Here is a 27406-nt window from a genome sequence, read left to right as displayed (position 1 = left end):
TCCAGTGTGGCAACCAATATTCCAAACCTCTGTAGACACACACACAATTCCCCTGTCTTGGAAAACCTCACACATTAAACCACTACCCAAAATCCAATGTCCAAAAGAACATAAGGATTATAGACCCATGGCTCTCACTTCAGTGATTATGAATACTGTTACAACATCTTGTCAGTATAACCAAAGACAAATTCGACCCCAGTCAGTTTGCCTACAAAAAGGGTTGCGGTACAGAGGATGCGGTTGTCACACTGGTCCACTTAATTACAAAACACCTAGATAAGTCAAATAAGAATCATGCGAGAGTGCTATTCTTAGACTTTTCTTCAGCTTTCAACACAATACAGTCTGATATACTAGTGTCAAAAATGGTAAAGTTGGAACTGAATCCATACTTAAGTTGGCAATGCCCGTGATCAAACCCATGACCTTGTGTCAAAAGGAGAGTGCTCTACTGACTGAGCTACCCAGACACAAACCGTTTAATTCAACCGCGACCTTCGGCCTCGTGGAGACAACAATGGACCTTGATTATGACATGGGTTGAAAAACCACTGGTCTATGTGCTTGGGGGGTGGGGAGGGTCTCTGCTCCTATAAATAAGGAGGGAGAGGGTCTCAGGGGATACAGTCTCTGTGCACCACAGGAGGGCTGAGACCACCAGTATTGAAGCTGCTGCTGCTGTGACTTCTGTCCCTACCATCGTCTCCACTGCTTCATCCAGTCTCAACAAGTCAACGCATTCTCCAAGAACTGTAAGTTGTTACAACGATAATCTCTTAATTTAATGTGCTTCTCTTATAGTCTAATTAATATAGTCAATCTACAATATGCCAATATGCCACAAAACCAAGGCGGTAACGATTTACAGTAGCCTACTATATGGAGGCCATGTCTGGAAGGCATTATAATCAGCAATGTACAATTATATTCATAACGCTTTATAACAATAGTCCCTTACACATTGTAATGCACGGTATTATGACCTATAAGGACAAGTTATAGTTGTAACATATAATAATATGTGCAGGCCTATAGCACATTACAAGTAAGACGCGGGAAGCGAACGCAGCTCAAACATATTTGGGGTTTTTTAAGATTTTTTTCAAGTTAATTTTTTTTAAGTTAAGTTTTTTTAAGTTAAGGTGTGTGTGTGCGTGTGTGTGTGTGTGTGTGTGTGTGTTTTGTGTGTGATACACTCATGTCACCATGACTCAGCCATAACCATAACCACTTGCGCAGAGTATAGCGATTATCAAACGCATTTGCAATGCCATACGTTGAAAGATCTGTTGCCCCGTGGACAAGGCGCGCTACCTCCGCAAGTTAGATATCATCGGCATAGATGTTTGTCCGTATGTGATTAAGGATTGGACCAAGTTGCATTGGCAGCCTTAGAAAATTCTTACCCCGCGTCTAAAACCGGATGTGACATTTGTGGGCGTTCCTGTCTAGCGTGGCGTCAGTGTATAGGCCTTTACGGCCACAAATTATTCACGGAAACGGTGTATTCTGTAGCCTACCGATTATAGACAAAAATGGCGTTTGTGTTTAATAATATATTTTCTTGTCAACAGTTGAGAGACAATGGTGTCCCAGCATGTCACCATGAAGCTGGCACTGCTCGCCATCACAGCTCTGACCTGCATCTGTGCTCAGGTGACCTTATGACATTATGACCTTTTGACATCTCTGCCCAGGCAAAAACACGCTACCATTAAAGACCTTATGACATCTGTGCCCAGGCAAAAACACATTACCATTAAAAGGACCACTTCACCACTTTTCAACCCATCTTCATATGATAGGTCCTCACTAATATTCATGAAAAAATATATATATATTCTACTCGGTCTGTGTCTCATAGGAGGGCTGTGGGCAGTTCAGAAACCGTCCTCCAGTGACATCATCGATGGGGAATACAAGCTAATAGAAACTGCAGGCTTTCTAGTCCTGAAATGTTGCAATGCGAAAATGGAAGCCATGGTTTTCACGATAATGAAAGTCTAAGCATTTTTGTAAAAATAATCTAATCTGCCTAATGATGATGTCACTGGAGGACGGTTTCTAAACTACTCACAGCCCTCCTATGAGACGAGACACAAAGAAATCGTGCCATTTTATCATGATTATTAGTGAGGACCCATTATATGAAGGTGAAGTGGACCTTTAAAGGGGCTTTTCCACTAGTCTTCCAATCCTGGCAGCATGTCATGGGTTCGACTCCCGATCCTGACGACCTTTGCTGCCGCGTCACTTCCCATCTCTCTTCCCCCAATTTCCCCCAAAACAAAAAAGGTTGAGAAACACTGGCCTACAGGGATTTACCCACGGAATGAATATACGGTATATATATATATATATATATATATATATATATATATATATAAAATCATCTATACTACACTAATAAGGACACATAATAATAACTAATAACCCATCCGTTACTACATGTGGAGTCAACTCCCGCAATTACCTTCTTCCCATAGTGCAATGTTCCAGGAGCATGGTGTGTGACGCGTGATCGAGGCTCCCCTGGTTTCCCTGGTCAGAAGAGTGATGGAGGCTCCCTTGGTTTCCTGGTTTGTACTATGATCTAATTTAAAGGGTTAGTTCAGATTTTTGGACTTAAAGCTTAAATACTTGGCATTAATTAATATAGTGGCCCCCTGCAGACCTCCACCAAATGACCAGAACTATATTCACCAAAACCAAACCAGAACTCCCACCACGGGACTCCACAATCTATGCAATTAATACATTTGCAACGACTATAGTACAAGTATTTCCTATACAGCCAAAAATCTGAACTAACGCTTTATATTGCCTTGTATTTATTTATGGCGACTTAGTAACGATCTTGTTCTTTCTTTTTTAGGGTGACTTAGTAATTATCTTGTTTTATTTTAGGATGACATATGGTAGTATATATGAGCCAAGCGTCATGTATAGCATGCACGGGGGTTTATTGGTCCGACGTACTGTCACGTACATCAGTGGTTCCCAAAGTGGGGTCCGGGGGGTCCTTGAGGGAGTTCCAGGGGGTCCCCAGCTAAATGATAGTTTGGAACCAAATGGAACATTTTGCGTCTGTAACTCAGAGAGTGTACGAATGGAACCAAATGAACCCTAACGGGTCCATTTGGTTCCATGTATACACTCTCAAAGTTACGTAATGCATGTCAAACTGGGGGTCCTTGAAATTAAACGGGTTGAGAATCACTGCTATAGAGCCGTCAGGATCTTCTCTTATGGGGGGTCCCTGACATATATTTTTCAAATGGGGGTCCGCAGGCTCATCAGTGTCAATTTGGGGGTCCTTGACATGAAAAAGTGTGGGAACCACTGACATATACATAACAGTCCTACAGTCATGCGTCCGACACCATACCTAAAACCCAACCCTAAACATAACCTCACAGGAAGCCACGGGTTAGTTGTAACCGGTATAGCGCATGTCGCGAGCGACGGTTTTGTCCCAACTAATGCCTGTCGGACTGTTAGTATGTCTAACAAATGTATATATGTCTAAAAAATATATACCCAAAACCCTTGAAACCGTCATGCTGTCCATACTGTACAGCATGCACGGCTATATATATAGGCTAGTATAACAGTCCTTTCACTACAAATGCAGTTTACTGCTCTGTGACACTTTCCCTGTACGCACAGGCATAAAAGGCCATAGTTTTATTGCTTTATTGTAAAATATTGCCATAGCTCCATGTGTTCTAATGCTGTGAGTTTCACTTCTTCTTGTAATGCAATGTATATTTGTGATTGCAGGATGACTACAGTGACTACAGTGGCCCCCCACTACATTTATTCCCGCCGGTAAATATCCTACTCTGCCTTTAACTACTATCTTACAGGCAGATTTTGTACTGAATCAATTATGGATCTTTATTTAACTTATGTGTTTTTAATGTAATAAGTGGTATTGCTTCCCCACAATCCATTTGTATGAATCCAAAAAAGTGTTTGAAGTAGCCAATGTAAAACATTGCCATGTCTTCTAATGTGGTGAGATTCACTGCTTCTTTAAATGTATGCATCAGCGGCTTAGTAATCATCTTGTTCTTTCTTTTTTAGGGTGACTTAGTAATTATCTTGTTTTATTTTAGGATGACATATGGTAGTAATTATCATGTTTTAGGGTGACATATTACTAAATTACCATATTATATATTTTAGGGTGACAATAATTACCATATTATATAGTTCAGGGTGACAATAATTACCATATTATATATTTTAGGGTGACAATAATTACCATATTATATATTTTAGGGTGACAATAATTACCATATTATATATTTCAGGGTGACAATAATTACCATATTATATATTTTAGGATGACAATAATTACCATATTATATATTTTAGGGTGACGTAGTAATGACCATATTGTGTATATTAGGGTGACAAAGTAATGCTCTTGTTCTTTAGGGTGGGCAGGCGGGCGGGGGGCGACCCTCCAGACGTGTTAGGCCCAGCCAGCGGCGGAAGGAACAAAGGGTTAGTATATGTACATATATTTTGAAAAGACTCGTACTTGATTTAGATTTGTTCGTTTACATCGTCAACCTCAACCTCAAACCCTCACCCTAACCCTAACCTCCCCCGGGGCAGACACCTAAACCTAACCACCCAGCCTCTCCCGGCAGCGTCTAGTGAACAGATCTAATGAACAGATTTAAGACTTCCCCTCTCCCGACCCCCAGCGCACCTCGGACCAATGCTCCTTCTGAGGGAACATAGGGCTGAGGGAACATAGGTATGACCCCATCAGGGGATGTTGCGGGATTTTAGCGGAAGTGAAATAGTTGATGCTTTACAAATCAGTTTACATTCTCTGCGAATGAAACGGGTGTTGTGATTGGTCGGGGAAATATCGTATCCGGGGGAAATACATTTGACGGCTGTTCCGGAGGATACAACCGCCGATAGCTTCTCTGCCTTAGGTACTGACTGACCTCATGCCTCCTATGTATGAGGAATCCAAGCTGCTTCTTTTCACCTGACAGGGGGGAATTTCCCTGGCCGGACGTAGCGCGTGGAAGGAACACGTTTTTCCGACCAGTTTGTTTCCCCTCCATCAGGCGCCCCGGCTGGCCAGGGGGAGGCAGTTAAGGACCAGGCTTACTGCATGTTTTTGTGGATCGATCGCTTCAGTAGGGGTGGTGGGGGGTAGGGATTAGAGAAAGTTTTACATTTAACTCAACTGTACAGTTGACCACTAAAAGAAGCAGCCTGAGCCAACCCAAACTGAACTACACAACTAAACAAGTGGTTTAACTATGTTTTTTTATTTCTTCATTTTCCTCAGTTCCGCCGAATGAAGGGGGAGGCATGAAGTCTGGATAGACAGAGGCTCCAGAAGGACAGCTGGGAGTGGATTAGCTGCAAAACATATGTTTCCTTTCTTTATTGCAATAATCAAGCTCCTATAAGCCATGTTTGTGATGCACTGCATGTTTTCACGTGTTTGAAAAATTGATAAAGGACCGAAAGATAATTATACGTTTGTACTGTGTGGTCATTGGATGTTTAAATGTGAATAGTTACTTGTGCAAGCAGAGCGCGCAAGTAATAGTTTCGCCCGGCTCGTATGCACCGTCCCAGCCAAACCCGCCACTTTTGATGCGTATGCACCGTCCCAGCAAATTGTGCCTGATTTTCTGGGACCAGATTACATGGTGTGTATATGTATAACTAGCTCTCAATGATGACGTAAGAAATATGTGGATTAAAGGACCCAATGCCAGAGTGTAATTGGTTTTCCATGGTGACGTAATGTTTTAGTGTTGGGAGGATTAAAGGTAATGCTCCTGTGTATACATGTATGTAATCTGGCACCACTGCCGTATCAGGCACAGTTTGCTGGGATGGTGCATACGCATCAAAAGTGGCGGGTTGGCTGGGACTGCGTACGTAACGCAAGTAACCACAGTATACCGCTAATCAACTTACAAATTACATAGTATATGTATAACTAGCTCTCAATGATGACGTAAACATAAAATATACCGCTAATCAATTTACAAATTACATATACATACATATACATAGTATATGTATAACTAGCTCTCAATGATGACGTAATAAAGATTTGGATTAAAGGACCCAATGCCAGAGTGTAATTGGTTTTCGATGGTGACGTAATGACGATATGTTTTAGTGTTGGGAGGATTTAAGGTAATGCTCTTATGTATACATGTATGTAATCTGGCACCACTGCCATATCAGGCACAAGTAGTCATTACGTAACATGCATAAAGTAGGTAGGTAGCAAATAGTTAAACCTAATAATTCAACATTTCAAACGTTCCTTCACAGAGAAACTGAGATTTGACAGTTTGTAGCTGTCGAAAGTACTTGCGCGCTCTGCTTGCGCAATGCGCACTAGTAGGCCATTTATGGCCTACTAGTGTGCAACATGAAAGTATGCTCACTTACTTCCTGGACTACAATTCCCACAATGCTTTGGTGCACTGCTCTTCCTTGTGGATAGGGGGAGGGCTGTCTTACTGAGACAACATGTAGTCCAGGAAGTAAGTGAGCCCAGTGTCCATCACATCAGAGACACTGGGCTCACTGCTAAAATCTAAAATATCTAAAACCACATATTACACACAAAGACCGTTTTTGTGCTCAGACCCAGCCAGCCAGCCACCCACACACATAGCTCTGTAAGTTCAAAAAGTGAAGTGCACCAGTCGTTATAGATCACCAATATTAATATAAAAGAGAAAGAATAGGGAGGCAAGGTTGAAAGTGAATTTCCTTTGAGGCCATTTTTTGCCTCCAGCCTAGGGCACACAACTCCCCTAAATTGATCTTTCAACCCAACAAGCACTTCAACATGCCTAAAGCACGTTCTAAAGTTAAAACAGTAGTATGATATTTGGTACCTGGCCAGGCTGGCATGCTGGGGCCTGGTGGTGGCTGCTGGCCTTGTGAAGTCTGGACATGGTACTCACCCAGGGGCTGCTGGTAGCCTGCTGGTAGCTTGGTCCTGGCTGTACCAGGTGCTGGTAGCCTGCTGTTAGCTTGGTCCTGGCTGTACCAGGTGCTGGTAGCCTGCTGTTAGCTTGGTCCTGGCTGTACCAGGTGCTGGTAGCCTGGTGATAGCCTGGTCCTGGCTGTACCAGGTGCTGGTAGCCTGCTGTTAGCTTCGTCCTGGCTGTACCAGGTGCTGGTATAGCCTGGTGATAGCCTGGTCCTGGCTGTACCAGGTGCTGGTATAGCCTGGCTATAGCCTGGTCCTGGCTTTACCAGGTTCTGGTATAGCCTGGTCCTCTCCCAGGTGCTGCTGGTAGTCTTGTGTAGCCTGGTGTTTGCCTGACCCAGGTGCTGCAGTACTACTCCTCAATGTCAAATTGTTTCTTTAATGACAAAGATGAAGAAGCCCTGCAGTATAAACAAACAAACAAGGAAAACATTAACTAAAATAAGCAGGCTAATTATCACAAGAAAAAGTATAAGCAAACAGTTACTCACATAAGAGTGTAAACAAAAGAAAGAGGCATAAACTATATCATAGTTCCATAAATATGCATAACACAAACAAACTTACAATTAGGTGAAGAACCTCCAACCAGCACAACATGCATCTCTGAAAGAACATGAAACTGACAACAAACAAAATGGCTCTCTTCTTCACTCACAGAACAGGAAAGCTAATGAGATACTGCCCTAGTGGACGGCAGACCCTTCACTTGTGGTAGCCTGGTGGTGACTGACTGGGGCCATAACTGAATTTTGGGCCCACTCCAATTTCAGTCTCCAATTCCACAGCTTTGAATGTAGAAAATATAAACACTATAATATGATTTACAACAATCACATGGATCCATCGTTCCAGCTTTGGTGCTTTATTCCAAATTATGTGTATGTGTGGCAGTTTTCACCCTGCCACCACGTTGGGCAAGACCTACACTGTGCTGTGTGCCTAAATGGAAGTGCTGGAATGTGGCGGAAGTGGAAAAATGACAACTTCCAAAGGGAAGTTCAAACACTGGAAGAGGAGCATGCAGATAAATTCCAATACCCTACCCAAAATCTCTGCCAAGATCACTCACTCACACTCGGCCACTATACAGCATGGCAGTGTTACGGTGAAAATGGTGACCTGGTGAAATATGTGACCATTTTCTTCTTCTTCTTTTGATTTCCAACACAGAGTAAATAAGAGTAAATAAGGTGGTTGAATGGAGTGATAACAACGCTCTCATCATTAACACAAAAAAAAGTTTTTGGTACACCACCAGAGATACACAGATCCCCCATTACTATTCATGGGGAACCGATCAACCAGGTATGTTCGTACAAATACCTAGGAGTAGTAATAGACAATCTTTTGTCATGGAAAGATCAGATTGATTCAGTGTGTAAGAAAACAAAGCAAAGAATCTACTTCCTTCGCCGTCTAAGATCCTTCGGTGCTAGTAGACTGATTCTTCTTTTGTTTTTCACTTCTGTTATTATGAGTGTTCTTCAGTACTGTAGTACCACCTGGTATGGATGTTTGTCTGCAGCCCTAAAGTCACAACTGCTGCAACAACTGAACATTTGTTCAAAGATTGTTGGACAACAACTTCAGAAACTTTATACATCCACATATGATAACAGCATCCTAAGGTTAGCAAGGAATATCACCTCTAATACTAAGCATGTGTTGTATAGAGAATATAGGTTGCTATCTTCAGGAAGGAGATATGGTGTACCAGCATACAACAAGGTCAGACTAAAGAGGTCCTTTGTCTACCAGTCGACCTTGAGGCTTAATCAGGAGATGTAGTAGCCACAGGATAATCTAAGCGGTGGATATTGCTCATGTCTTTATGTATGTAAATTGTCTTGTTCTTTGTGTTTTGTATATGTTCTGCATACTTGGCTGCTGTGTCGCAAGACAAATTTCAGTGTGAACTGACAATAAAGTACTATATCATATCATATGGTCACTTGAAAACGGCAGTGTGAATGGTCGAAGAACAGATTTGAGAAATGAATCAGATTTGCCTGGATGTAACTGCAGTCTAAATGGGGCCTTAGTCAGGAGGAGCAGAGAATCGAACCTGGAACCTTCGGATCCCAATGGCAGGCGCTCTACCTCCTGAGCCACTGCCGCCCTGATAAGTTTGATTGTATATTGTTTGATTGTTGATAGTATTGACTCCAGTCAAATTCACTTCGTCTTTGCATTAAGGATTCTGTCTGGCGTTTTTTCTTTCAGTATTTTGAAAATGTTGGCGTGTCTGTGTCAGACAGACAGACAGACAGACAGACAGACATCGTACTGTATGCCATCGGTACAGTAGTTCAGTCATAGATAAACAAATGCACACAACCATGCAAAAACAAATACTTCCAATCACAGTGTCATTACGACATCCATCTTCAAGAGGTCTAGTCAACAGCTGCTCGTAAGACAATGGAACCCTTATCTCTTATCTTTCTCGCCTGAGAGTTCCGTCATCATTGACATATAGAGGCCAAAGGTGCCTCCACAACTCCACTATAGGCTTTGTTGTAACTACTCTGAAAAGCTCATACTGGCATTATTAGTAAAGTAGACCAGACAGTGGCCTTGTGGTTAAAGTGTCTGCCCTAAAACTGGGAGGTCGGGGTTCGATCCCCGGCTGGGTCATACCAAAGACTGTAAAAAAGGTGAACCTGTGCATCCCTGCTTGGCACTCAGCATCAAAGGTTGGGTTTGGGGGCGGTCAGATCAACTACAAATCGGTCCCACAAATTTCACTGCGGTAACATGTGCGACAAATAGTAGTTTGTTCTAGGATGTAAATCAAGCCGTGCTACTCATACGCAGAGTTGGCAATGCCCGTGATCAAACCCATGACCTTGTGTCAAAAGGAGAGTGCTCTACTGACTGAGCTACCCAGACACAAACCGTTTAATTCAACCGCGACCTTCGGCCTCGTGGAGACAACAATGGACCTTGATTATGACATGGGTTGAAAAACCACTGGTCTATGTGCTTGGGGGGTGGGGAGGGTCTCTGCTCCTATAAATAAGGAGGGCGAGGGTCGCAGGGGATACAGTCTCTGTGCACCACAGGAGGGCTGAGACCACCAGTATTGAAGCTGCTGCTGCTGCTGTGACTTCTGTCCCTAACATCGTCTCCACTGCTTCATCCAGTCTCAACAAGTCAACGCATTCTCCAAGAACTGTAAGTTGTTACAACGATAATCTCTTAATTTAATGTGCTTCTCTTATAGTCTAATTAATATAGTCAATCTACAATATGCCAATATGCCACAAAACCAAGGCGGTAACGATTTACAGTAGCCTACTATATGGAGGCCATGTCTGGAAGGCATTATAATCAGCAATGTACAATTATATTCATAACGCTTTATAACAATAGTCCCTTACACATTGTAATGCACGGTATTATGACCTATAAGGACAAGTTATAGTTGTAACATATAATAATATGTGCAGGCCTATAGCACATTACAAGTAAGACGCGGGAAGCGAACGCAGCTCAAACATATTTGGGGTTTTTTAAGATTTTTTTCAAGTTAATTTTTTTTAAGTTAAGTTTTTTTAAGTTAAGGTGTGTGTGTGTGCGTGTGTGTGTGTGTGTGTGTGTTTTGTGTGTGATACACTCATGTCACCATGACTCAGCCATAACCATATAAGGAGTCCCCAAAGCAGCTATACGTCCAAATATGGAGTGTGTTGCATCAATCACACAAATCACTCAGCTCCATATATGGGCACAAAAGCGGGACAGACAGACAGACACACAGACAGACAGACATGATCTGCTAGGTCTCATATAATAGTTAGTGCTCACTGCGTTCGCAATAATCACTGTTATAATTGCATTATAAAGTACAATAATGGCATTCCTCGAGGTGCAGATGATTATACATTTAATGTTTTTTCTACTTAATTGAAACACCTGATGACCACTTATACTGTAGCGACTTTACTCACACTATGATGACGTGTGCACAGTGATTCTAGTGCACTAAAACGATTATATAAAAACAGTATTGATATTTGTATGAATTCTTAATTATGATACTTGACATTATGTAACATGCAGTTTTAAATCATTATGATTATGATATATTAGACGTGCTTATAGCAACAATGCATTGTGTATGACTATTGTTGTGATATACAACAGTTGTGTACTGAGAAGTGGTACTGGTACGTGAATAGGCAATGTACTTATATGTATGCACTGTCTGAACTGTAACATACTTTAGGGCTGTGTTTGAGCACGCTGAAGGCCGCGTGCTGCAGGCGGTGATTTGTGATGTCTATAGTCTGTGACGTCATTAGGACATGAAGTATCAAAGCTATATATGCTGCTGTATGGGTAATAAACCGTCACCGTGTGAACGTTTTAATGTGACCATGTCTCCGTGTCATGTTAATCTCTTCTCCTGGGCTAGCCTGTCTGTCTGTCCGCCGCCGAACCATGGAAAAGCCAACCGGGTCGTCACACACCAGAACCAGACGAGGGTCCAATACGTAGAACATTGAATCATAACAACTATGTATATAATATATACACATAAGACAGACTTTTATAGACGTAAAAAGCGTCATCATAGTCCAGTTTTCGGTGAGAGAACTGGACTATGTAAAACAGAGAGATGTGTTGTGTGAGCGGGGACCACCGCGGCGTGACGTCATGTTGTAGTAGTCACCTCTTCACCGGAAACTGGACTATGAATGCACTGACACCACGGCGCGTATTCAGAGTGTCAAGATGTGGGGGAAGTTGTGATTTGCTCTCGTTCACTGCAGTGCAATTTGCGGCATTTCCAAACCAATATTGCGCACAGTATAGCGATTATCAAACGCATTTGCAATGCCATACGTTGAAAGATCTGTTGCCCCGTGGACAAGGCGCGCTACCTCCGCAAGTTAGATATCATCGGCATAGATGTTTGTCCGTATGTGATTAAGGATTGGACCAAGTTGCATTGGCAGCCTTAGAAAATTCTTACCCCGGGTCTAAAACCGGATGTGACATTTGTGGGCGTTCCTGTCTAGCGTGGCGTCAGTGTATAGGCCTTTACGGCCACAAATTATTCACGGAAACGGTGTATTCTGTAGCCTACCGATTATAGACAAAAATGGCGTTTGTGTTTAATAATATATTTTCTTGTCAACAGTTGAGAGACAATGGTGTCCCAGCATGTCACCATGAAGCTGGCACTGCTCGCCATCACAGCTCTGACCTGCATCTGTGCTCAGGTGACCTTATGACATTATGACCTTTTGACATCTCTGCCCAGGCAAAAACACGCTACCATTAAAGACCTTATGACATCTGTGCCCAGGCAAAAACACATTACCATTAAAAGGACCACTTCACCACTTTTCAACCCATCTTCATATGATAGGTCCTCACTAATATTCATGAAAAAAAATATATATATTCTACTCGGTCTGTGTCTCATAGGAGGGCTGTGGGCAGTTCAGAAACCGTCCTCCAGTGACATCATCGATGGGGAATACAAGCTAATAGAAACTGCAGGCTTTCTAGTCCTGAAACGTTGCAATGCGAAAATGGAAGCCATGGTTTTCACGATAATGAAAGTCTAAGCATTTTTGTAAAAATAATCTAATCTGCCTAATGATGATGTCACTGGAGGACGGTTTCTAAACTACTCACAGCCCTCCTATGAGACGAGACACAAAGAAATCGTGCCATTTTATCATGATTATTAGTGAGGACCCATTATATGAAGAAAGGTTGAAAAGTGGTGAAGTGGACCTTTAAAGGGGCTTTTCCACTAGTCTTCCAATCCTGGCAGCATGTCATGGGTTCGACTCCCGATCCTGACGACCTTTGCTGCCGCGTCACTTCCCATCTCTCTTCCCCCAATTTCCCCAATTTCCCCCAAAACAAAAAAGGTTGAGAAACACTGGCCTACAGGGATTTACCCACGGAATGAATATATATATATATATATATATATATATATATATATATAAAATCATCTACCGGTATACTACACTAATAAGGACACATAATAATAACTAATAACCCATCCGTTACTACATGTGGAGTCAACTCCCGCAATTACCTTCTTCCCATAGTGCGCTGTTGGGCTCCCCGGGTACCCCGGATATCCACCTGGTGTGAAGGGTGATCGAGGCTCCCCTGGTTTCCCTGGTCAGAAGGGTGATGGAGGCTCCCTTGGTTTCCTGGTTTGTACTATGATCTAATTTAAAGGGTTAGTTCAGATTTCTGGACATAAAGCTTAAATACTTGGCATTAATTAATATAGTGGCCCCCTGCAGACCTCCACCAAAATGACCAGAACTACTAAATATTCACCAAAACCAAACCAGAACTCCACAATCTATGCAATTAATACATTTGCAACGACTATATTATGGCAAGTATTTCCTATACAGCCAAAAATCTGAACTAACCCTTTATATTGCCTTGTATTTATTTACGGCGACTTAGTAATGATCTTGTTCTTTCTTTTTTTAGGGTGACTTAGTAATTATCTTGTTTTATTTTAGGATGACATATGGTAGTATATATGAGCCAAGCGTCATGTATAGCATGCACGGGGGTTTATTGGTCCGACGTACTGTCACGTACATCAGTGGTTCCCAAAGTGGGGTCCGGGGGGTCCTTGAGGGAGTTCCAGGGGGTCCCCAGCTAAATGATAGTTTGGAACCAAATGGAACATTTTGCGTCTGTAACTCAGAGAGTGTACGAATGGAACCAAATGAACCCTAACGGGTCCATTTGGTTCCATGTATACACTCTCAAAGTTACGTAATGCATGTCAAACTGGGGGTCCTTGAAATTAAACTGGTTGAGAATCACTGCTATAGAGCCGTCAGGATCTTCTCTTATGGGGGGTCCCTGACATATATTTTTCAAATGGGGGTCCGCGGGCTCATCAGTGTCAATTTGGGGGTCCTTGACATGAAAAAGTGTGGGAACCACTGACATATACATAACAGTCCTACAGTCATGCGTCCGACACCATACCTAAAACCCAACCCTAAACATAACCTCACAGGAAGCCACGGGTTAGTTGTAACCGGTATAGCGCATGTCGCGAGCGACGGTTTTGTCCAACTAATGCCTGTCGGACTGTTAGTATGTCTAACAAATGTATATATGTCTAACAAATATATACCCAAAACCCTTGAAACCGTCATGCTGTCCATACTGTACAGCATGCACGGCTATATACCGGGTAGGCTAGTATAACAGTCATTTCACTACAAATGCAGTTTACTGCTCTGTGACACTTTCCCTGTACGCACAGGCATAAAAGGCCATAGTTTTATTGCTTTATTGTAAAATATTGCCATAGCTCCATGTGTTCTAATGCTGTGAGTTTCACTTCTTCTTGTAATGCAATGTATATTTGTGATTGCAGGGTGACATGGGCTACAGTGGCCCAGCTGGACCCCCGGTAAATATCCTACTCTGCCTTTAACTATTATCTTACAGGCAGATTTTGTACTGAATCAATTATGGATCTTTATTTAACTTATGTGTTTTTAATGTGATAAGTGGTATTGCTTCCCCACAATCCATTTGTATGAATCCAAAAAAGTGTTTGAAGTAGCCAATGTAAAACATTGCCATGTCTTCTAATGTGGTGAGATTCACTGCTTCTTTAAATGTATGCATATTTGTGATTGCAGGGCAACCCTTTTGACGGACGCCCGGTAAATATCCTACTCTGCCTGTAACTAGTATCTTACAGGCAGGCTCCTGGATCAATATGTATAGGCTATATCTTTATTAAACAAGTGTTTTAATGGTAATATACTTTTGGTTAAAGGTATTGTAGACAAGTTTCCAGTGTTTGTACACAGAATTGATCGAGTGTTTCCAAACAAATTAAAATCTAGCTCCACCCCCCTCCCCCCGTCATTCTATTGGCTGAGCCAGGTCACTTCAGGCTATGGGGTTGTTGTTGCTGCTGGGAGGGACGCTATGGATATTGCGCTCGTATGGCTAAATATGACATTAAAAAATTATGAATTTCTATCGATATCATAGTTACAACAATGACATTGAGTTGACATGTTTTTTTAAGGGTAACTGTAGCGTAATCACAATATCACAAGACTGACACGACGAGTCCCGCAAATGAGGAAGTAGGAAGTAGTGGAGCAGACTCACTGGCTCTCAATTCAATTATCTTTCATTTGTAATCGTGCATATGAAACATATTGCCCCTCAAATGCCCCAGCCACTACAGCATCGTTCATGTGAACTACTTTGTCCACGGTTATTCATCGCTATGATGATCAGCGACGGCTTGTCACCGTTGGCGAGCACGGGTTGAATGCAAGCTTCAAGCCGGCCGGACCACCAAACCATGCGCTATACATAGCGATTCTCATAATTTCAACAGGCTTACATATTACATCATAAACATACTATTTCACATGAACAATGGTGAAACTAAGATATGGGGATAATATTATACTTGCAAATTGCAAGTATAATATTATCCCCATATCTTAGTTTCACCAATGCGATTTTGCGTTTTCATTATAATACTGCTGGGTCGAACACACAGTCACAGCCTCGCGCTGCAATTGGCTAAGACTCCGCGTCACCCCCCACACAGACCCTCCTCCCAACACGACGCTTCCGTCCCGCGACATAAACAACAGTGGATATAAACAGATACAAACACATAGAGGGAGACAAAGGGAGAGTGTATGTCTACAGGGCAGCAGCTCAGCATCAAAATATAGGGGAAGATAGAGGGAATAAGGCCACAAATATAGATAGATAAATATGTTGATTTTTGGCTGAAAACTTGCCTATATCACCTTTAAAACAAAAAGGGTTTTGTTGAAAGGTTAATATCAGTGTTTCTCAATGTGTATATAAAATCATGTAAAATACTGAAAGAGGTGTGCTTTTATTCTTCTTTTTTCAATCCCAGGGTGCACCAGGAGGATCAAAAGTAAGTTGAACTGCCCCAATATATGACCACGTTCATTCTGTTACACCCTGGGCAAGACCTAAGCTGAAAAGACTATCAGCGGCTTAGTAATCATCTTGTTCTTTCTTTTTTAGGGTGACTTAGTAATTATCTTGTTTTATTTTAGGATGACATATAGTAATTATCATGTTTTAGGGTGACATATTAATAAATTACCATATTATATATTTTAGGGTGACAATAATTACCATATTGTGTATATTAGGGTGACAAAGTAATGCTCTTGTTCTTTAGGGTAGATGGGGGCCACCCTCCAGACGTGTTAAGACCAGCCAGCGGCGGAAGGAACAAAGGGTTAGTATATGTACATATATTTTGAAAAGACTCGTACTTGATTTTGATTTGTTCGTTTACATTTTGATCAATCATTATATAATTGGTACTCTGCTTAAACAGGGTGGTGCCCCACCCCTGGCAATTGACATTGTCCATCTATTTCATATCTGTTTCTTTACAGCGAAAGCAGAAGTCCAGCAGGCCTCGCAGTAAGTTGAACTGCCCCAATATATGACCACGTTCATTCTACTATAGCTGGGCAAGACCAAAGCTGGATCAGCGGATGTTGCGGGATTTTAGCGGAAGTGAAATAGTTGATGCTTTACAAATCAGTTTACATTCTCTGCGAATGAAACGGGTGTTGTGATTGGTCGGGGAAATATCGTATCCGGGGGAAATACATTTGACGGCTGTTCCGGAGGATACAACCGCCGATAGCTTCTCTGCCTTAGGTTGTGACCAGGCTTTTCTTTTCGCAGATAAGTAAGCCTGGGACCGAGGCTAGCTCTGTTATGATTTACAATTTAGGCATTTAGCAGACGCAGTCTTAATCCAGAGTGATTTACAGTAAGCAAAAAACAACACATGTTAAACTATAAGAGCCTAACATCCGTCTAAGAGTAGAATATCTGTACAATGAAAGAGTACACTAGACTGAGTGCTAAGTCTACATAATATGCTATCTAAATTCCATAAGTTTAGCCTTTGAATGGACCTGTAAGGTCGTCGTGGCTAGTCCTACATGATCACGTTACTTGTATTTTCCGTATTGGTGTTGACTTGATATACAGTAAGCCTCACTTTCTTCATGTTTTCTAGAGACAATTAAGACGTCATCAGGTTGATCAGAGAAAAGTAAGACATCACACACACACACACACACACACACACACACACACACACACACACACACACACACACACACAGCTATATTAGCCTAAATCAAAAGATTTTCTCTTTACATTTTTTGTCCCATGATTTTGCAACCCAGTTTTTTCACCCAATGCCAATTATCTAATGTAATCCTAGGCGCTACACTTCCTCTGCCAACCTGGGGGGGGGGGGGGGGGGGGGGCAGCGGACTGACCTCATGCCTCCTATGTATGAGGAATCCAAGCTGCTTCTTTTCACCTGACAGGGGGGAATTTCCCTGGCCGGACGTAGCGTGTGGAAGGAACACGTTTTTCCGACCAGTTTGTTTCCCCTCCATCAGGCGCCCCGGCTGGCCAGGGGGAGGCAGTTAAGGACCAGGCTTACTGCATGTTTTTGTGGATCGATCGCTTCAGTAGGGGTGGTGGGGGGTAGGGATTAGAGAAAGTTGTACATTTAACTCAACTGTACAGTTGACCACTGAAAGAAGCAGCCTGAGCCAACCCAAACTGAACTACACAACTAAACAAGTGGTTTAACTATGTTTTTTTATTTCTTCATTTTCCTCAGTTCCGCCGAATGAAGGGGGAGGCATGAAGTCTGGATAGACAGAGGCTCCAGAAGGACAGCTGGGAGTGGATTAGCTGCAAAACATATGTTTCCTTTCTTTATTGCAATAATCAAGCTCCTATAAGCCATGTTTGTGATGCACTGCATGTTTTCACGTGTTTGAAAAATTGATAAAGGACCGAAAGATAATTATACGTTTGTACTGTGTGGTCATTGGATGTTTAAATGTGAATAGTTACTTGTGCAAGCAGAGCGTGCAAGTAATAGTTTCGCCCGGCTCGTATGCACCGTCCCAGCCAACCCGCCACTTTTGATGCGTATGCACCGTCCCAGCAAATTGTGCCTGATTTGCTGGGACCAGATTACATGGTGTGTATAACTAGCTCTCAATGATGACGTAAGAAATATGTGGATTAAAGGACCCAATGCCAGAGTGTAATTGGTTTTCCATGGTGACGTAATGTTTTAGTGTTGGGAGGATTAAAGGTAATGCTCCTGTGTATACATGTATGTAATCTGGCACCACTGCCGTATCAGGCACAGTTTGCTGGGATGGTGCATACGCATCAAAAGTGGCGGGTTGGCTGGGACTGCGTACGTAACGCAAGTAACCACAGTATACCGCTAATCAACTTACAAATTACATAGTATATGTATAACTAGCTCTCAATGATGACGTAAACATAAAATATACCGCTAATCAATTTACAAATTACATATACATACATATACATAGTATATGTATAACTAGCTCTCAATTATGACGTAATAAAGATGTGGATTAAAGGACCCAATGCCAGAGTGTAATTGGTTTTCGATGGTGACGTAATGACGATATGTTTTAGTGTTGGGAGGATTTAAGGTAATGCTCTTATGTATACATGTATGTAATCTGGCACCACTGCCATATCAGGCACAAGTAGTCATTACGTAACATGCATAAAGTAGGTAGGTAGCAAATAGTTAAAGGTATTGTAGACAAGTTTCCAGTGTTTGTACACAGAATTGATTGAGTGTTTCCAAACAAATAAAAATCTAGCTCCACCCCCCTCCCCCCGTCATTCTATTGGCTGAGCCAGGTCACTTCAGGCTATGGGGTTGTTGTTGCTGCTGGGAGGGACGCTATGGATATTGCGCTCGTATGGCTAAATATGACGTAAAAAAATTATGAATTTCTATCGATATCATAGTTACAACAATGACATTGAGTTGACATGTTTTTTTAAGGGTAACTGTAGCGTAATCACAATATCACAAGACTGACACGACGAGTCCCGCAAATGAGGAAGTAGGAAGTAGTGGAGCAGACTCACTGGCTCTCAATTCAATTATCTTTCATTTGTAATCGTGCATATAAAACATATTGCCCCTCAAATGCCCCAGCCACTACAGCATCGTTCATGTGAACTACTTTGTCCACGGTTATTCATTGCAATGAAGAAAAATCGCTATGATGATCAGCGACGGCTTGTCACCGTTGGCGAGCACGGGTTGAATGCAAGCTTCAAGCCGGCCGGACCACCCAACCATGCGCTATACATAGCGATTCTCATAATTTCAACAGGCTTACATATTACATCATAAACATACTATTTCACATGGACAATGGTGAAACTAAGATATGGGGATAATATTATACTTGCAATGAAATCGCATTGCGTTTTCATTATAATACTGCTGGGTCGAACACACAGTCACAGCCTCGCGCTGCAATTGGCTAAAAGTTTAAATCCCCTTTGACGTCCCGGCTAGTACATAGGTAAACTACCTCTTTTGAAGATAATTTATTTTTGTTATTGCACTATTCTGTACTTGATTTGTTTTAGTTTACATGTTTATATATTTTGTGAGCACCAGTGCTGATAAGCTTTATTGTTTTGATGTCCATGTTGGAGAGATTGGACAATAAAAATAAACTTGGGACAATTTAATTGAGTTTTAGTCCCTTTTTTTTCTTACTGCATTGCCAAAATGTATCTGATTGGGAAGAATTATCGGAAATGATCGGAATTGTATCGGGAGCAAAAAAAAGTGATCGGATCGGGAAATATCGGGATCGGCAGATACTCAAACTCAAATGATCGGGATCGGATCGGGAGCAAAAAAACGTGATCGGGACAACTCTAATATGTATAACTAACTCTCAATGATGACGTAAACATAAAATATACTGCTAATCAATTTACAAATGACATACATATACATAGTATATGTATAACTAGCTCTCAATTATGACGTAATAAAGATGTGGATTAAAGGACCCAATGCCAGAGTGTAATTGGTTTTCGATGGTGACGTAATGACGATATGTTTTAGTGTTGGGAGGATTTAAGGTATGTATGTAATCTGGCACCACTGCCATATCAGGCACAAGTAGTCATTACGTAACATGCATAAAGTAGGTAGGTAGCAAATAGTTAAACCTAATAATTCAACATTTCAAACGTTCCTTCACAGAGAAACTGAGATTTGACAGTTTGTAGCTGTCGAAAGTACTTGCGCGCTCTGCTTGCGCACTAGTAGGCCATTTATGGCCTACTAGTGTGCAACATGAAAGTATGCTCACTTACTTCCTGGACTACAATTCCCACAATGCTTTGGTGCACTGCTCTTCCTTGTGGATAGGGGGGGGGCTGTCTTACTGAGACAACATGTAGTCCAGGAAGTAAGTGAGCCCAGTGTCCATCACATCAGAGACACTGGGCTCACTGCTAAAATCTAAAATATCTAAAACCACATATTACACACAAAGACCGTTTTTGTGCTCAGACCCAGCCAGCCAGCCACCCACACACATAGCTCTGTAAGTTCAAAAAGTGAAGTGCACCAGTCGTTATAGATCACCAATATTAATATAAAAGAGAAAGAATAGGGAGGCAAGGTTGAAAGTAAATTTCCTTTGAGGCCATTTTTTGCCTCCAGGGCACACAACTCCCCTAAATTGATCTTTCAACCCAACAAGCACTTCAACATGCCTAAAGCACGTTCTAAAGTTAAAACAGTAGTATGATATTTGGTACCTGGCCAGGCTGGCATGCTGGGGCCTGATGGTGGCTGCTGGCTGCTGGCCTTGTGAAGCCTGGACATGGTACTCACCCAGGGGCTGCTGGTAGCCTGCTGGTAGCCTGCTGTTAGCTTGGTCCATGGCTGTACCAGGTGCTGGTAGCCTGCTGTTAGCTTGGTCCTGGCTGTACCAGGTGCTGGTAGCCTGGTGATAGCCTGGTCCTGGCTGTACCAGGTGCTGGTAGCCTGCTGTTAGCTTGGTCCTGGCTGTACCAGGTGCTGGTATAGCCTGGTGATAGCCTGGTCCTGGCTGTACCAGGTGCTGGTATAGCCTGGTGATAGCCTGGTCCTGGCTGTACCAGGTGCTGGTATAGCCTGGTGATAGCCTGGTCCTGGCTGTACCAGGTGCTGGTATAGCCTGGTGGTGATAGCCTGGTCCTGGCTGTACCAGGTGCTGGTATAGCCTGGTGGTGATAGCCTGGTCCTGGCTGTACCATGGTGCTGGTATAGCCTGGTCCTCTCCCAGGTGCTGCTGGTAGTCTTGTGTAGCCTGGTGTTAGCCTAACCCAGGTGCTGCAGTACTATAGTAGTAGCCCTTGTGGTAGCCTGGTGGTGACTGTCTGGGGCCATAACTGAATTTTGGGCCCACTCCAATTTCAGTCTCCAATTCCTGCACATAGCTTTGAATGTAGAAAATATAAACACTATAATATGATTTACAACAATCACATGGATCCATCGTTCCAGCTTTGGTGCTTTATTCCAAATTATGTGTATGTGTGGCAGTTTTCACCCTGCCACCACGTTGGGCAAGACCTACACTGTGCTGTGTGCCTAAATGGAAGTGCTGGAATGTGACTGAAGTGGAAAAATGACAACTTCCAAAGGGAAGTTCAAACACTGGAAGAGGAGCATGCAGATAAATTCCAATACCCTACCCAAAATCTCTGCCAAGATCACTCACTCACACTCGGCCACTATACAGCATGGCAGTGTTACGGTGAAAATGGTGACCTGGTGAAATATGTGACCATTTTCTTTTTCTTTTGATTTCCGGCAGGATTTTACACTGAAACGTAATGCTGCCCTCCACAGGCCGACATTTTTATTTATTTATTTTTGAATCCTTTATTTACCCAGGGTAGTATAGCTGAGCACAAGTGCAACGCCCCTCACATAGAGACACACAGACAGACACACACATTAAAACCTGGGAGCTGACCAGTATACAACCACAGTCTCATGCTGTTGGCCACTAAGCAGCTCCACTGGAGCAATTGGGGGTTCAGTGCCTTGCTCAAGGGCACTTCAGCGTGTTGGGTGAGTGATGACAATCTCTTCACGACCCAGATTATTCCTCCCCATCTGGGGAATCGAACCGGCAGCCTTTCGGCAACAAGGGTGCTCCTCTGGCTCTAACCCTTATAGGCCACTGCTGCCCCGCTGACTCATATCTTTACAAATAACCCAGTATAGAGTGGAGATATTTCAGCACTGCTTTGCCTACACATTCTGTTTTGTCAACAGTTATTTTACTGCAGACTAAGATGACATGCTGGACTGTTTCTGGTCTGCCACAATCACACAAACCATTGGGATGCTTCCCAACCACATTCAAGCTGCTGGCAATCAAGCCCACAATGCCCAAGTCTGAATCTTGTTAAGATATAAATGTGATCCGGGACCCTTCAGCCCAGCTTTTAATTTCCACCTTTTGTTTTTAATTGAATTAAGTCTGCACAGAGAAGAAATGTCGATCTGCCACTGGTACTCAAGCTTTTCTTTGCATAATGTGTATTGTTGCTGTCGTGAGGAAACCTCATAACTCCATTTTTGAGGTTTTAGATTGTTTTGGCATAAATTAGTGCTATTGACCTGACCGCCCATTACGTCTGTGTGTTGTTTCGAAAATATTGAAACAATGGAAAGTAGTAAAAAGACTCCATTGGACCCTCAAAATGTCTGCTATAGCAACTAACTCCACCACCTCTCCCCCTCTCATGGAAGTAATTGACAATATATAAAGTTACACCAACTTTGATGAGGCTGTATTGCTTTCTTTTAAAAATATAAGGTTTTCTTAATTTCCTGAAAAATGCATGTTTTTCATTTCCTGAAAAATGGCCTTGTGGTTAGAGTGTCCGCCCTGAAACTGGGAGATCGGGATTCAATCCCCGGCCGGGTCATATCAAAGACTGTAAAAATGGGTCCCTGCGACATACTAGCGTCATGTCCAGGGGGTGTACTTGTACATCAAGCTGCCTCACGCTACAGAAACAGGAGATAGGATCCTGCCCTATACGGGCCTCATGGCTCGGCAAGGCTACTTGCTTACTTTTATTCACATTTATTTTTCCCGTAACATGGACTCTGTGACTATAGGCACTCATACAATGTGACCATCTTGTGGACATCACATAACTTACATGGAGGTCGACAAATACGTGTAGTAGAGGAGTGGTCGACACGCACCCCCCTTATGTTTTTTATTTATTTTTTCTAGTCTGGTTTTTATTCATCCTTAGGACCTCTAAAATAAGGATTTTAATTATGATAAAAACAGTTTGGTCCAAAAATGGACCAAACTTTATTTTTCTCACTGTTCTATGAGTCATACGAGTCCTGCAGGATTGCTGGCATGCAGGAACGCCGGCAAGACCGCCTTTCAGAGACTGCAGCACGCTCAAATCTTCACAGCCTGGCTTTGGCTTTGGTACAGCTTGTCCCCAGTGGGCGGCTGCAGTGTAGACAGTTGTCTACACTTGTTCAATATGTTATCCTATCATACGAGTTATTTCAGATGCTTTCAGTTTACTAAAGAAGTATTGAACAAACACTGTCTGTAGTAATGATTACTATATGCTAAATGGTACACTTATATAACGCTTTTATCCAAGGCGCTTTACATAGATTGTGCATTTTACATTCACACACCGATGGCGGAGGAAACCATGCAATGGCGCTAACCTGCACACCAGGACCAGTTAGGGGTTCAGAGTCTTGCTGAAGGACACTTCGACACTAATATAATTCTGGGGGAGCCGATCGAACTCCGGTCGCTCTACGGGCAACTGTACCCCCTGATGGGAATATAGAGCTATGGGAATATAGAGCTGTTTTACACTTAGTTTGACTAAAATAAAATATCAAATACAACTCCTTTAAATCTCTCTCAGATCATTTTATACCAACAAATCAACAACAATATTATTGGAAATAAAAGGTGCAGATAACTGTCCTGACACAAATTGCCCTCATGGAATAAACCAGGCTAAAACAAAAGGTCAAGAAATAATGTCAATAAAATCATCAATGATTGCAGGAAAAAAATATATATACACATTAATTTTGACCAAAAGAATTTAAGAATAATATACTCAGTCAACACATAAAAAGCACTGTACTAGTACAGTCATTAATCCCCCCCATCAAAAAAAAAAGAAAAAAAAGGATGTTAACATGTAGAAAGCACACCGATTGGAATCTTCACTGTTAACCAGCATTCTGGAAAAGAAACAATAAATTAATTATAAAATGGGCAAACAAATGCACCCGATATACATTTTGTACGCATAAAAAAAAACATGGTTGTGCTCCTGTTTTCGGTAGACTGCAGACTACAAATGTGATGTTAATTAAAGCTGCTATAAGCAATAATATAAGTCAACATTCTAATGACCTTTTTTCTTTTTTTGTCTTCAGACAAATGTCATGACACATCTAGAGGCTGCAATCTGCATTCAAAGATTTAGAAGCTTTGTCATTGGTCGATTTGCCTGTCTACTTCCTGATTGGTTAGTCATTTCGACCAGGGTTTTTTTTTTTTCCGACCAATGACAAAGCTTCTAGGAACATCTTTGAATGCAGATTGTGGCCCCTAGATGTGTCACAGAGACACATGTTTTGGGGGAGCGTTCTACCCATTGCTGGATGTCTGAATAAACACCATAAAATGAAAAAAGATTTTGAAGTTGATTATCTTTGCCCATGAAGCTTCCCCTTCCATGACCATCATCATCATGTCATCCTTTTTTACATCTGAAACATTTTCTAAATATGACACACGTGAATGATGGAGTTCAAGTGGTTAGAAAAATGATTAAAAGATGAGCATGTTCAACCCAGATTCGGCTCAAACAAGGGGGCAAATTCATTTCTATGCAAAAACAAACAAAAGAAAAAAACGCCCTGCCAAAAAGACAATCCCTACTCTCCTTAAAATATTTATTTTCTTTGGATTTCTAACCGTTTATATGACGTTTTTAGTTTTATTATTATTATTATTATTATTATTTATTTTTTTGCATAGTATTGCATATTTGTATTGAGTACCACAGACGAAAAACAGTCCAAATTTCATTCTGACCCCTCCACGAAAAGGCCTTGTTTGTCCTGAACCCGTATCTATCATTTATACATTATGGATCAATAGTGTGGACTTTTTCGTCTGTGGCATTCAAATGTGAAGGACCCCAATGGTTAAGGTATTTTGATACTGCTTTCCTCGAACTGCATGCGCTCACTACTACAAACTGCTCAATGAATCAATCAAAGCACCTTGAGTTTGTTGATGAGAGATCTCCGGCGGATGTGGATGTTGGCGCCGAAGGCGCGCATTAGTTTGGGGGTGGGGGGTTTGGGTCCGAACAGGGCCAGACCCTTCTTCTTCTCCTGGTCCGCTTTGGCTGCCGCGGGGCCTTTGGACTTCATCAGTTTCCTTTGCAATTTGAACAAAGTTCATGTCAGAATCTCAATCTCACCTGCTGTGCTCAATCTGGCTAATGACAATTGGCCTCTCAGTCGATGTTCACCCCCACCTCTCAGGTGGGGGTGCTCAGTCGACTATCAGTCGACTAACAGCAAATTTATTCATATTAATTTCGACTATACAAATCCTTAGTCGGGGACAGCTCTATTGCATGGTGATGGAAAAAGTACTAAAATTACTATATGTTGAAATACTCCATTAAAGGAGAATTCCATGCTAGAAGGCTTTCTTACCTTTCTTTGTAGTTGTTACGTCCCCACCAAAGAGGTCCAGGTGTTATTTTGTGCAAAAGCTCCTTATTGGCTATTTCCCCTACCATAAGCCCTAAATGAATTGCATTGAATTGAATGGGGGCTATGGGGTGTTGTGCTAATTCGCTTATTTCCATCGAAATAAGTAGTAAAGTGTGCCACTTGGGATATTATTTACATTATGAAGAGAGGATATATACAAAAAAATATAAATTTTGAGCGATGGAAATAAGCAAATTAGCACAACACCCCATAGCCCCCATTCAATTCAATGCAATTCATTTAGGACTTATGGTAGGGGAAATAGCCAATAAGGAGCTTTTGCACAAAATAACACCTGGACCTCTTTGGTGGGGACGTAACAACTACAAATAAAGGTAAGAAAGCCTTTTAGTATGGCATTCTCCTTTAAGCCAAAGTATACAGCATTAAAAAATTACTTGAGTAAAAGCACAAAAGTATTGGCCTAAAAATGTACTTAAAGGTAAAAAGTATACTCACTATGCAGAATGTCCCATTCCAAGTTTTCAAATGTATAAAAAGCTTTTGAAAATAGCAGATCTATACAAGCGCACAATGGGTCGCATCGTCGTGACGCATTGTGAGCTTGTAGATCGGCTATTTTCAAATGGCTGAAATAATCTACAAAGTAACGATAGTAACTAAAGTTTTCAAATAAATGTAGTGGAGTAGAAGTTTGAAATTTATATTATAGTTAAAATTATTTTCCTCTGAGATGTAGTGGAGTAGAAGTATGGGAAATTGAAAATACTCAAGTAAAGTAAACAAATACCTCAAAATGAGTTACTTTACACCACTAGCACATTATTGTACACTAAAATATTGAGTGTGAAGCTTTGGGCAGAGGACGCCCCACCCGAGTCCCTGCACTGCAAGGAAACGGATTGATTAGATCTTTGGCGGTGACTCACCTGCCTTTCCTGGCCAGCACCTTCTGGGACTCTGGGTAGTGGACCAGGATGTCAAACAGGTCTTTCTTTTCCAGGACAAACAGGTTAGCGAAGCCATACGCTTTGACGTTAGCCGTCCTCCTGTTCCCTCCGTCTTTGGAGGACTGCAACAGACTGGCGATGGAAAGAGAGATTAACTATAGAAAAAGTGTTCCTCGGGAGCACATGGTCTCCACTCTCTCCACCAGGCCAGGTAAGTTATGGCCTCCTGGTGGCACTATACAATAGGCCAATGTGAAAAGGGGTGCCATTTCTTCTTACGGCTTTGATTCAAAGGCGTAAAGAAAGCTGGGCTTTGATGGCAATTCGACATTCAAATCACATGGTTTGAGGCATTTTGTTCCAACAAAAATGTGTTCTGCAAAAGTCCACCTGCCGGTGGCGGCGTGGCGCTATAACAGGCAGATGCAAAAAAGGTGGGATTTTTTTTGTAATGTTTTATCCCACAGTTTTGTAACCCATTTTTTCACCCAGTGTCAATTATCTAATGTAATCCTGGGCAATACACTTCCTCTGCCAAACTGGGGGGGGCAGCGGACTGACCTCATGCTTCCTTCTATGCATGAGGAGTCCAAGCTGCTTCTTTTCACCTGACAGGGGAGAGTTTCCCCAGCCGGACGTAGCGCGTGGAAGGAACACGTTATTCCAAGCAGTTCCTTTCCCCTCCATCAGGCTGGCCAGGGGGAGGTAGTTTAG

General features: G+C 42.1%; 1 protein-coding gene across 1 annotated transcript in view; it reads right to left on the bottom strand.

Annotated features, from left to right (window-relative positions):
• Positions 1-559: 559 nt before the first annotated feature.
• LOC308336495 (cyclic nucleotide-gated channel beta-3-like) overlaps positions 560-27406 on the bottom strand; it is a gene marked incomplete at both ends in the record, with an annotated part of 53357 nt that continues 26510 nt past the window's right edge. The window contains 4 exons of the mRNA XM_080793862.1: positions 560-593; positions 20738-21270; positions 25278-25437; positions 26672-26824. Of these exons, the coding sequence (XP_080649988.1) occupies positions 560-593; positions 20738-21270; positions 25278-25437; positions 26672-26824 (880 nt within the window). The remainder of the gene's footprint in view (positions 594-20737; positions 21271-25277; positions 25438-26671; positions 26825-27406) is intronic.

The sequence above is a fragment of the Protomyctophum bolini genome, assembly GCF_963924005.1.
Source record: "Protomyctophum bolini genome assembly, chromosome: 21".
Taxonomy (NCBI): Eukaryota; Metazoa; Chordata; class Actinopteri; order Myctophiformes; family Myctophidae; genus Protomyctophum; species Protomyctophum bolini.
The sequence above is the reverse complement of the archived record's forward strand: the minus strand, read 5'-3'. Positions and strand labels throughout refer to the sequence as shown.